Source organism: Chlorocebus sabaeus, chromosome 1 (assembly GCF_047675955.1).
Source record: "Chlorocebus sabaeus isolate Y175 chromosome 1, mChlSab1.0.hap1, whole genome shotgun sequence".
Taxonomy (NCBI): domain Eukaryota; kingdom Metazoa; phylum Chordata; class Mammalia; order Primates; family Cercopithecidae; genus Chlorocebus; species Chlorocebus sabaeus.
The window spans coordinates 21,714,699-21,727,925 of NC_132904.1; the positions used below are offsets into that span (position 1 = coordinate 21,714,699).

The 13,227-nt window shown below is 34.9% G+C and overlaps 1 protein-coding gene across 3 annotated transcripts in view; it reads right to left on the bottom strand.

Moving 5' to 3' along the window:
- The window catches only part of TTC17 (tetratricopeptide repeat domain 17), a 142,263-nt gene that overhangs the window by 70,164 nt on the left and 58,872 nt on the right, over positions 1-13,227 (bottom strand). For all 3 annotated transcript variants that reach the window (XM_008001222.3, XM_073017201.1, XM_008001243.3), the window contains exon 16: positions 9,584-9,767. In XM_008001222.3, the coding sequence (XP_007999413.1) occupies positions 9,584-9,767 (184 nt within the window). The remainder of the gene's footprint in view (positions 1-9,583; positions 9,768-13,227) is intronic.

Sequence of the window (13,227 nt, forward strand, 5' to 3'; positions counted from 1 at the left end):
CAGGAGTTCAAGAGCAGTCTGGCCAGCATGGCGAAACCCTGTCTCTACTAAAAATACAAAAAATTAGCCAGGCATGGTGGTGGGTGCCTGTATTCCCAGCTACTGGGGTGGCTAAGGCAAGATAATTGCTTGAACCAGGGAGGTGGAAGTTGCAGTGAGCTGATATCTAGCCACTGCACTCTAGACTGGGCGACAAAAGTGAGACTCCGCCTCAGAAGACAAAAAAGAAAAAAGAAAAAAGAATGATTCTTGGTATCATCTCCTATTTGCTTTAAAGTTATTTTAGTCACTAAGTAATAGGATAAAATATGAGCTATATTTTAGAAACTATGCTAACAGCTCTAAAAGTAATTCAATTACATATAGAGAGCTCACTTCAATACTTCCATTATTCTAAAATTTATTAATGTTGTTTTAGTGTAGATATTTCCCCATTTTAAAAAATGCTTTTGATAAAATGAAGGCACCAATAATTTCTAAACTGTTAAACCCAGAGCTTCCCACAGTATATTCATTTACCAATGACTATCATGACTTTTCCATAGCTTAGCAGTATCATTACTTATATAATTTTTTAAATGAATCTAGGGTTTAATCTTACACTTATTTAGGTTAAAAGGGAAAATCATTACCATTTTTTCATAAATCACAGGTTTTATGCACCAGTTAAACATTTTTCTAATGCCCAGCAAAATAAACCATAAATATTAAAAGTAAAATACCAACTAAAAGCTTACAAATGAACCAATACAGGACACACTACTATTGTCCTCTTTGTCCTTCTCAAACTCTCTGTTCTTCTAAACCTCATGACCCTGCTCTTCCAGTGCCTCTATTTAGTCACTCTTTCACTGACGCTGTTCCTTAAATGTTAGTATTTTCTAAGATTCCATTCTTGGCATTTTCTTCACATACTGCACATTCTGAGGGAATCAGAGGCATCTCCAAATGAACATGTCTATCACTGAACTTGCTATTCCCAGCACAACATCAATGCATATATGATTTCTCCTCTGTATTCTCATTCTTAACAACATTGACATCTATCCACTTACCAAAGTTAGAAACCTCTCTAGTTAATTCACACTCTGAGACAACTGTTTTCAGCCTTTCCTCTCTCATCAAATCTCCAACATTCTCAGTACCTCTTCTCATCTGACAAGTCACCTCATATGTTGCTGAGAGGCAATCAGAAGTCCCACCATGAAATCTTTCAACATACCTATAACTTTATTTATATATCATCCTTGTTCCTAAGGACCACTCTTACATTTGTGCCTTAGATTTCATCCCCTCCTGTCTACTCAAGAATTCTGCTTCTACAGTTAGCCCTTTGCTGCATCTTCAATTTTTCCCACTTTGCTGGATCATTCCTACTGAAACATGCTGCAGTGCTTTCTACTGTTAGAATAACAAAAACAAATACCTTCAATCCCACAGGCCCCTCCAGCTATATCCCATTTTTCTGCTCTTCACTATAGCAAAACTTAAGAGTTGCTTGCCATCCTCACTTCCTCACTTCCTTCAAAACCGATTTCACACAAGCTTTTACAAGATTACCAACAATCTCCATGTTACCAAATCCAGTGGTTCATTCTCTGCCCACATCCAGCTCAATCTCTCAGGATATAGCATGCTGGTACAATAATAATGATATGCTTGATAACCCCTTAAAACATTTTCTTCACTTGGCTTGTTGGATAAAATACTTGAATGGTTTTTCTACTAGCTTACTGGCTAATCCTTTATTGCCCTTTTTCTTCCTGACCTTTAAATGTTGGCTAGAATACCCTAGTAACTGATTTTTGACCCATTTTCCTTTTTATAGTAATTACTGCTGTAATTTAATCCAAGCTAATGACTTAAAAAATGCATATGTCCATGACCCATAAATTACGATCCTGGTCTCTTCCCTATCATAAAACTCATATATCCAACTACCTATTCAACATCTCTACTTGAACACTTAATAGGCAACTCAAATTTCACATGTCCAAAACCAAACTTGTTTTTCTCCCCAAATCTGCTCCTTTCTCAGACGTGACTATCTCATTAAATAGCACCACTATTTACCTGATTGGTCAGGTTCCAAATTTAAGACTCACCCTTGACCTCTGTTTCTTTCATTTCCCATATCCCTTTCTAGTAGTGTCGTGTTGGTTCTACCTTCAAAATATATCCCAAATACGATCATTTCTCACTTTCTCCCTGTCCACCCCAGTGGTACAGGCTGGTATCATCTCTCACTGATATTTTTGCAGTAGCATCCTAACAGATCTTCATGCTTCTGCTCTTATCCCACTAGTCTATTCTCAACAGAGTAACCAGAGGAATTATGTTAAGATGTAAATCAGTTCATTTCACTCTTGCGTTCAAAATCTTCCAAGTCAGCAGTCCCCAACCTTTTTGGCACCAGGGGCTGCTTTCGTGGAAGACAATTTTTCCAAAGACTGGGGGCTGGGTGGCGATGGGGTTTGGGGATAATTCAAGCACATTACATGTTTTGTGCACTCTGGTATTACATTATAATATATAATGAAATAATTATACAACTCACCATAATGCAGAATCAGTGGGAGCCCTGAGCTTGTTTTCCTACAACTAGATGGTCCCATCTGGGTGTGATGGGAGACAGACAGATAATCAGGCTTTAGATTCTCATAAGGATCGTGTAATCTAGATCCTGCGCATGCATAGCTTACAATAGGTTCATGCTCCTATGAGAATCCAATGCCACCACTGAGAAGGCGGAGCTCAGGCAGTAATGCGAGTGATGGGGACTGGCTGTAAATGCAGGTGAAGCTTTGCTTGCTGGCCCACCACTCACCTTCTGTGTTGTCCAGTTCCTAGTCATACATCTTTCTCTTAGAAGAAAAGCCCAAATTATTAAAATGTTCTGCAAGACAGTAAAAAAGTGGCTCTATCCTCCACCATATTTATCTCCGCTTTCATCTCCTAAACCTCCACCACAGCTGGAGAGCCCTCCTTGCTATTTCTTGCATGAACCTTTGCAATGCTATTCTCTCTGCCTCCACAATGCTATTCTCTCTGCCTGAAATGCTTTTATGCTGTATGTCTGCATGGCTTAGAACCCCTATCCTCCCTCAAGTCTATGTTCAAATGTCACTTTCTCAGTGGGGTCTTCCTTAATGACCCCAACCCCCTGAGCACTCACTTTCTAGTTAAATGATTGTGTTTATTATCCACTGTCTGTTTCCCTCTACTAGAATGTAGCTCTGTAAGAGCTGGAGGTATTTTCTGTTTGGTTTCCAATTCCTAGAATAGTGACTGGCATATAATAGATAAGTAAGTGTTCATTGAATGAATGAATGAATGAATGAACCACACCCAGTTTCCTTTCATTGAAAGAAAACAAATTGTTGCTTTAGAAGATTATATCCTCTATCAAATTTCATATTTCTTAAATATTATTTGGCCAGGCTAACAACCTATAATGACTGGATGAATAGCTGTGAAAAGATCTCAGGCAAGGGCTAACAGGCTCATTCTTTAAAATAAAACAGATTTTTTTTTTGGTATGCAGGACAAAAAATTCACATTAAAAACCAACAAATATTTATATATAATGTCTTTCAGGGGCTGAGGTATAAAACCATTGGTCATCAGAATCTGATAATACTGTCTCTAAGTTGTTATAAAAACCAAAATATCCCTTTTGTTCATAAAAGCTAAATGCTGGAAATCCCAAAAGAAAAATACTGTCTACTAAGCTAATACTACAAAAGTACAGCCATAAGATCTTCCATGTAAAATAGAAGGCTATGTGGCAATTTAATGATGCAAGATTCAGAAAAGATCAGGGTGATATGTTAAACTGAGAGACCATTTTAGGTATGCTCTTGGGGTTCATTATGACTGCCCCCCAGTCATAATGTAAACTAGATTAAGTTTACATCCATGTTTTATGTAGGAATGTATCTCTTTTGAGAGATGACATAAAAAGTGTAGTGATTATACCGCTTTCATAAAATGTCCCAGGAATCTACAAATATGAATTATTTCAATCTTTCAATCATGGCAGTGGAATAATTTATGACTGGCTAAAGGTAGAAGAATTATGCATAGGAACCACACTGGCCCTGGAAGACAGAGGACTCACATTTTAGTTTCAGCTCCACCAATGATTGACTGTAATTTGAGTAAATCATAACCTTTGCTTGTAGGTTCATAAATACAAAAATTATTTTTCCTATTCTCTCCTCTATCACAGGTTAAATACATGTTAAAGATATAAGTTAAAAAACTGTTTGTTAATCAAATAACTACAGCCCTTTTAAGTAAAGAAATAACACATTTAGACACATTACATACACAGAAGTACATTTGGTTTTGTTGTAGCATATACCTGCATCTCAGGATTTTAAAATCTGCAATACATTAACCAAAGTTTTAATTCTTTTTACAGAAATAAATAGAGGTGACCTAACTAGTAGCATATTTAAAATGCTGTAAGAGTCAGATGCAGTGGTACACATTTGTAGTCCCAACTGTCTGGGAGGCTGAGACAGGAGGACTGCCTGAGCCAGGAGTTAGAAGCTATGGTGTACTATGATAGAGTCTGTGAATAGCCACTGCACTCCAGCCTGGGCAACACAGTGAGACCCTGCCTCTAAAAGAAGTGCTATTAAAACTGGGTCTATAAGAATATCTTTTTTAAAAAAGCAGATACCTTCACTAATTCTTACAAAAGAATGTAAAAAAAAAGTGATAAAGCAAAGATCCTTAATTGCAGGCAGTATATATGCTGGATAATCCACTGGAGGGCAGCAAAATGCAGGATTTCTTTTTCTTCGACATCTGAACTCTGTAAAATTGCTTTAAGCTGCAAGTTATAAAACTATAAAAATTTAGGTTGAAGAACACAGACTAAAACTACAGACAATGAACCAAGTTATAAAAGGAGATATGATTTACATAAATAGATGCTATAAATATAGAAACACTGTGAAGAGAAGACAAGATAATCCATCTGCACATTGGAATAGATATTAAATCTCATGAACATGATTTGAAAATTCTACTTTTTTCTCCAGAGACAAAAGCTATCAAATATGTATTAGAGAGAGAAACTTGCAGACAATTATAGGAACACCTAAACATTAAAGTCTGAGTTCTTCTGCATAACATTTATTCATACTTTCTTAGGATCTGGGCCAATTTTTTTAAGTGGGCATGTGCCTCAATTAATTAAGAAATGACCAGAGCTCAGAAATCTTGGGTTTAATGCTTAACTATATGCTGTAAAGATCAATGTTGCTGTTTGTGGCATAAAAGTCTAATAAATAGAACTTACCATTGGTTTTATGCTAATATAAGAAAAATAGTAAATATAGGTCATTAAAAACAAAGTAAAATCACATGTAGCAAAGATATAGTAAGACACTCTAGATTACTTTAGTAGTAGAAAATATCTTTGCTAGATGTAACTTTTTAATTTGCAGATTAGTATTTCAAAAATATTTTACAGTAATAAATGCTTGGAAAATCCACTATCATGTTGTAACACCACATCAATGTATTTCTGGACTTTTCTACAGATTCAATATTTAATCATTTTGCTCATATTATTATTAAAAGTTATTTTCCATTTTTTAGAGAAGATAACCTTTACTGTTTCATAAAGTTTCATTCTCTGTGACACTTTTATTTTTTCTAATTAAAAAAAAGGCTGTTTTTTTTTTAGTGTTGAGCACTTCAGACTTTGCTTATATTCAAAAGCATTATAAGCTTATTTAACAGATTCTATTTTACTTTTAAAAGGACGAAGTTGTTATTGAAGAATGAGTTTGCTACAGTAACCAATTCAGTTCTGCATAAGTTAAATAAAATTGTAAAATGACAAGCCTATAAATGTGGAAAACAGTAGGTATTTTAAAACTGCCCAAACAAGATGTTTAATTGAAACTGAAAGCACTAACTTTTACAGTCAATTCAAGAGTGGGAAAGTAAAAAAAAAATCAATCTATTAAGTTCTCCTTCACAGCATCCTTGAAATGGTAGTGATATAAAACTACCTATAAAAGACCAGGATTTATGAAATTGTATTCAAAAGAGGGAGAGATGAAGATGATAAACAGTTGCTATAAGAACACATGCATCTAACAAATGGCAGCCAATACATTGATTTCTAGGTTAATAAAAGTTTGAAAACACTGTCAGATAAATAATGCTTCACTGATCAATAGTTTTAGCTATAAAGTCTTTATAAGTACAAAAAAATTTTTTTAGCATAGTGATTGTGTATTTTTAAGTTGAACAAAAGAGTATTTAAAAGTAATAGAATAAATTACCTGCACAGGCATTCCAAGAAACACAAACTAAAAATCTGCATTAAAAAATTCCATGATTATATATGAAATAACAAAATTCTTGCTAATGTTAAACTGCCCATCCCTTTACCACTAGGTCATACTATTTAAGACATTATACTATAGTTGCTGTAAACATAATTATTTATTCATTTTTCTTTTTTGAGACGGAGTCTCGCTCTGTCACTCAAGCTGGATCATGCAGTGACACGATCTCGGCTCACTGCAACCTCCGCCTCCTGGGTTCAAGCCTGAACTTCAAGGTTGATTCTCCTGTCTCAGCCTCCTGAGTAGCTGGGATTACAGGCGCCTGCTACCACGCCCGGCTAACTTTTGTATTTTTAGTAGGGACGGGGTTTTACCATGTTGGCCAGGCTGGTCTTGAACTCCCGACCTCAGGTGATTTACCCACCTTGGCCCCCGAAAGTGCTGGGATTACAGGCTGGTGAGCCACCATGCCCGGACAAAAATTATGAATTCTGTGACCTGGCCAACAATTATCATGAATTCTGTGACTATTACATGGAAAAAGAATCATAAACCTTGTCACTCTCTTGAAACCTCTGTATTGTCATAATAAAAACTTAAAACAGATTATGTCAGACAAGATAACTTATAAAACTTACTTTAATATTGCAAAAATGAAAAAGGAAACGGCAAACAGAATCATCTGATTTCACAAAAGGTAAAGAAATCCTAATCATCCATCAGAGGGTTTTTCCTGTTTTTTTTTTTTTTTCTTTGTTTTAATCAATTATTTAGCAAAGCTCAGAGATAACTAGAATAGATGCAACTGTTTAGATTTCAAACATAAGTTCCTGGTTTCTATAAAGGTGTTTGGCTTCTTTCAAATTTTAGCTTTTCAAAGCTGCAACTCAGGAAAGTAACTATGAATGAATGGGATTACTTTGGAAATAAGCAACTCAAAATCATTGTCAAAGAAAAACACAACATTGAAATTGTTTCACTACTACTAATGAATTTTTAAACCTAGAAAATGCTATAGCATACATATCCATTAGGAGGTAACAGTATTTATTTAGGTGTTAGCAAATGTTGGATTCTTTTCAAATTCATATCAGAAGGATTTTAAGTCTACCAGCAGTAATAGACTATTAGCTGTTCTTAGGTAACCTATGACATTTGAAAGATCACAGCATTCTGAGAAGATGCAGAAGAATTTAAAAAAAAAAGACGACTACAGAATATTTCCCAGGATTAAGTAACTTCTTCTGTTGGCCTTAGTAAGTTTGAGCAAACTTTCTAACTAAATTTCATAAATTCATTAATTACAATGTAAAAGGCGCTAAATATTTTTTATGGATGAGCTCCCTCTGAAAGAACTATTATAAAAAAATTGTTTCCATGTCAAATTATTTTCTTTTATTGTTATTATATTGGACCCAATAATATTCTTTGAATACTCTGGACTATTAGATACCACAACTCTGAGAAAGATCTGCTCCAAGTTATTAGTTTCCTGGACCAGTTGAGGTTACATTCTGGGGAAAAAGTTCAAGACAATTGTATTCCCTCTCTTGACATGAGTGACATGAACTAAGAATACATTTCAATAAACTGAAATACTAAAAAACATGTGAAATTAATGCCAAGGAGGAGACTTTTTAGAAAACGGTCACTACATGTATATAGTGACAAAACCCTTCTCAAAAACAGAAATAAATTCGAACAGAGTTGAGGGAGAGGATAGTAAATAAAGAAAATAAGAGATTCTATTAATATAAAAAGCTCATTGAAAAAGTAAAATCCTTTTTATAAGGTTGTTCTTAGGTAACCCACAACATTTAAAAAACCACAGTGTTGCAAGAAGATGCAGTAGAATTAAAAACAAACAAACAAAAAGACCACAGCATATCTTCCAGGATTAAAAAGATAAAAATTCACAATTTACACCTTTAAAGTTCTGAGCACCTTGTATTCACTATGAATTTCTAATGGCTGACTTTTAGCCAGTATCTACTATATGGTAAGAACAATGCAACTATTATGTATCCATAAATATAAAAAATTTAAAAATAAAAAAGAAAGTAATGGCAGAGCTACAGCTCAAACATGAATCTGTAAGATTCTACTGCTAGCCACTCCACTCTACCACCTTGCTGTACTGTTTTGGGACTCTGGCATTCATAAAATAACTTTAATTCAGATTGTGCTTAACACTGATTCACAACTGAGCTACAGAGTTATATTGCTGGGAGATTCTTGGTTTCTTCAGTAAATAACTGGGCTTTGATATTTAAAAGGCAAGCACTACTTACTGTCTGTCATTCTATTAAAATTGTAAGGCAGTCTGGTATAGTGAATCAACAAAACCACTTCTGGTCCCAAATCTACTAATAATTATTGATGTCTTTTAGACAAGTCACATAAATAAGTGGATGTCAGGTTGTTCTTTGTTTTTAAATATCAAAAGTGAAGGAGTTGAACTAATATCCATGTGATTAAATATTATAATCGAATTTGAATATTAACAAAGCACCCACTGTGCACTCTACAATGGCTAGATACTGAGGATCCACACATACGTAAACTGCACCCATTCCAATCGAAGGCAGAGAGTTAAAATTCATGATTTTAGTTTTTCTTACAGTGAAGGTTAAACAAATAGAGAACCAAATATCATGTGATTCTTAGAAAGAAGGTTCTAATAATGAAAGTGCAACAGCTTTAGACATTAGCTTTACCCAGGTGGATACACTTATACACAGGCATATATGCCCAAATATACGCTGTGGGAGAGAGTGGAAGAAGGGAAAAATATGCCACTGAATGTTGGGTCACTATTTTAAAGGTAGAGTAAAGGTCTGAATCACCTTCAATGAAAGACAAGGAACTGTATTTCAGTGACTGAGTATATAGAACTGCTTCGATTCAAATTGTATACTTTGACTTCACGGACAGGAAAAATGTACTTTACCAGGAATGTCAGTTATTATAAAACACTAGAGATTTTAGAGGGAGGGAAAAAAATCTCAAAGCCTATTCATCCCAGTTGAATATACCACGTATTTTAGTCAGCCTTCTTAACCAGAGTTCTAAGAGAGAATTAAGCCTTAATACCCTAAGGCATCTATAGGAAGTAAAGAATTAACATCTTTTCCTATGCGTCTGGAATTATACTAGTTATTTAAAATCCTTGGGTAAAATATAAAAAATCACTTTCTGTGTTCTTTTGATCAGAAGAGGAACTCTGGCTGAGCTCATTAGTTTGTCAGCATTTAACAGCTGCTTACCACTGCAAACAGAAGTGATGTTGTACAGAAAAGGATAAAACTGCATACAGCGGATCAACTTCAGGCTGTTTTCACACTCTGGGCATTTGGTGGTTAATTTCAAGGCCTGTCTAAAGGCCTCAAGTGCTCCACTGATATTCTTCAGAGCAAGGTAAGCATTTCCCAGGCTCAAAAAGGTCAGAGGCTGAAAAGAAAAAAAAAAAAAAATTGACAAAATGTTAATGAACTACTATTTTCTGAGAGTTACAAAACGTTTACAGTATATGGCTTTTGGCTCTTTTTAGGTTACTCCATAAACGTTATTGCTAACTGTCCATTTTATTCATACCAGCCAATTCTAAACTGTACAATACATGTAAACGTGTTTTCTACTTTTTTTGCTAAGATAAAAAATATATAAAGTATGTAATATAAACTATATATGTATATATCCCTGTAACCACCACACTGCTCAAGATACAAAAATATTTTCAGTACTCCAGGAGGTTGCCTTGGGCAATCCAACCCCAGAAGTAACCATTGCTGTGATGTTGTGACTTCTGTCATCATAGTTCTTGAACTTCAGATAAATGAAATCAAACTGCATGTTCTCCTATGATTACAAGTAGTATGTGTCCTTTTGTAGCTTCTTTCACTCAACCTAAAATTCATTCATGCTTTTGTGTACATCAGTAGCTCATTGTTTTTTAAGCTGATGTGTAATGTTCCAACATAACACAGCTTGTTCATCTGATTGGCAGTTGGGCTATTTCCACTTTCTGTCTATTACGAATAAAGTTACTATGAATATTCTTGTAAATGTCTTTTGATAGGTATATTGTCCTCATTTTTTTTGAGTATATACTTAGTATGAGTTGTAAGGTAGATGTATATTTAGTTTTAGTAGATACAACCAAATAGTTTTCCAAAATGGATGCACAAATTTACACTCCTACCAGCAAGTGTGAGAATTCAGAGACTCTGTATTGTCAGTCTTTTTAATTTTAGCTATTTCAGTGAGCTGCAGTGGTGTCTAACTGTGGTTTTAATTTGCATTTCCATGATGAGTAATAATGCTGAGGGTTTTTTTTGGGAGCCCATTGGCCATTTGGATATCCTCATTTCTGAAGTGCCTGCTCTTTTCTCTATCTACAAGAATTAGATTGCCCTTAATGCCTTGAAGGAGTTTTCTGTCTATATATTAGTCCTTTGTTGAAAATATTTATTGCAAAAATCTTCTCTATGGTTTGTTTTTTTACTCTCTGAATAAGTATCTTTTGATAAACAGAATTTCTTAATTTCAATGAAGTTCAGCTTATCATTTTTTTCTTTCACAGTGCTTTTTGACATCTTTGTCATAAAGTCTTTCTCCTATGTCTTCATAAAGAAACTTTGTTTTATCATTCATATTTTGGTACATGATCCACTTCAAATTAATTCTGTGTATGGTGTGAGGTAGAAGTCAAAGTTCTTATCTTTCTCCATAGGGATATCATCCAATTACTCCAGCACTAATTTGCTGAAAAACCAAAATGTTTTTTTTCATTGAACTACAGGTACACCTTTGTCATAAATCAGTGGCCATATTCACGGTGGTCTACTTCTAAATTCCCTATTATGTTTCATTGATATGTTTTGAGTATCTTTGTATCAATACCATACTCATTTAATTATAGTAAATCTCAAAATCTGGTAATAAAAGCCTTCCAACTCTGTTCCTCCCCATTACCCTGCCCCCATTTGTGTGTACGTGTGTGTGTGTGTGTGTGTTTGTGTAGCTATTCTAGGTCCCGTTCTATGTAGATTTTAGAATCAACTTATTAACACACAAACACATATATGCAATTACTAGGTATTTGAGATTGAATTGAATCTATAAATTGATTTGCAGAGATCTTACATCTGAGCAATATTGACTCTCTCAATGTGTGAACACGATGTGTATCTCCATTTACAGGTTGAGTATCCCTTATCCAAAATGCCTGGAACCAGAAATGTTTTGGATTTCAGATTTTTAAACATCTTGGAATATTTTATTTTATTTATTGGTTGTACATCCCACATCTGAAAATCCAAAATCCAAAATGCTCCAATGAGCATTTCCTTTGAGTGTCAGGTTGGTGCTCAAAAAGTTTTGGATTTTGGAACGTTTGGGATTTCAGAGTTTTGAATTTAGGATGCTCAACCTGTATTTATGTCTTCTTTCTCTTAGTGATATCTTGTAATCAGTATATAAATCTTGCACATCCTCTTTTAGGTTTATTCTTAGAAATCTGATGTTTTCTTTCTTTCCTTTTTTTTGAGACAAGGCCTCATTCTGTTGCTCAGGCTGGTCTGGAACTCCTGGGCTCAAGATATCCTCCCACCTCAGCCTCCCAAGTAGCTAGGACGACAGGTGCACACTACCACACTTGGCTAATTTTTTTTCCTTCTTTGTAGAGATTGGATCTCATTGTGTTGCCTAGGCTGGTACTGAGTTCCTAGGCTCAAGCGATCCTCCCCACTTGGCCTTTCAAAGTGCTGAGATCACAGGTGTGAGCCACTATACAAGATCTGATGTTTTCTTGATGCTATCGTAAATAGCGTACTTTGTATGCTATTTTCCAATTGTTTGCTGAGACTGTTTTTATAAGCAGCCCAAAGTATTCAGTTTAGGCCATTTTAACTGAAATATATCTACAGTGTTTTTTACATTTGCTTGTGTGTAAACCATATGTTTTATATTTATCATTAAAAATAGTTAAAAAGATCTAAGAATGTTTTATTTTCAAAATATACAATATATCCCTATGAAAAACAATGCTTATGATTTATCCAATTACCTGTTTTTGATTCGGGCTGTTAGATCATCAGAAATGTCTCACTGTAACCAAGGCAGGGAATAAAAAATATTCTAGATTAAGGAATTCTAACCTAAGTAGCTCAGATTACATTCAAACTATTACTTAGTAGTTCACACCCAGATACAAAATTAAATCTCATACTTAGACTTTAAATGTATCTTTATATTTTGCATTAGGAAACAAAGTGTTATAATTACCTCTATGACAAAATGATGGCTGTTAAAATATCTTGCACTGAGATAAACTGGTTAGCATTTTGGAAAAAAAGTTGAACTTTCATCCCTTGATCCAAAAAATAAGTACTGAGTATTTACTAGGTTGCAGGCATAGTTTTGAGCATTGAGGTTACAGCAGAAAATAAGAAAGATAACTGCTCCTTCATAGACCTTACAGTCTTGTGTGGGGGTGTCAGCGAGTAAAATGGGACAGAGAAAAATATAGAAGGAAGAAATAGAGGTAGTACTAGGTGGGGGGGTGCATCATTTAAAATAGAGTAGTATGAGAGGGACTTACTGAGAAGCTGGTATTCATAAGACTTTGAGGAGGTGGAGCAAGCAATGAAGATTCTTGGTGGGATGAAGTACTGCAAGCAGAGAGGACAGAAAATGCAAAAGCCCTGAGGTAGGGGCATGCTTAGTATGTTCAAGGAACTACAAGGAGGCAAGTGAGGCTAGGATAGAATGTGCTAAGGAATGACTTGACAGGGACAAGGTCAGAAAAGTAACAAGGTCATGTAGGACCTTCTACACTATTACAAACTCATATTTTCCTGTGAGTTCTATGGAGAGCCACCACAGGGATCTGAGCCAACAAACAACAACA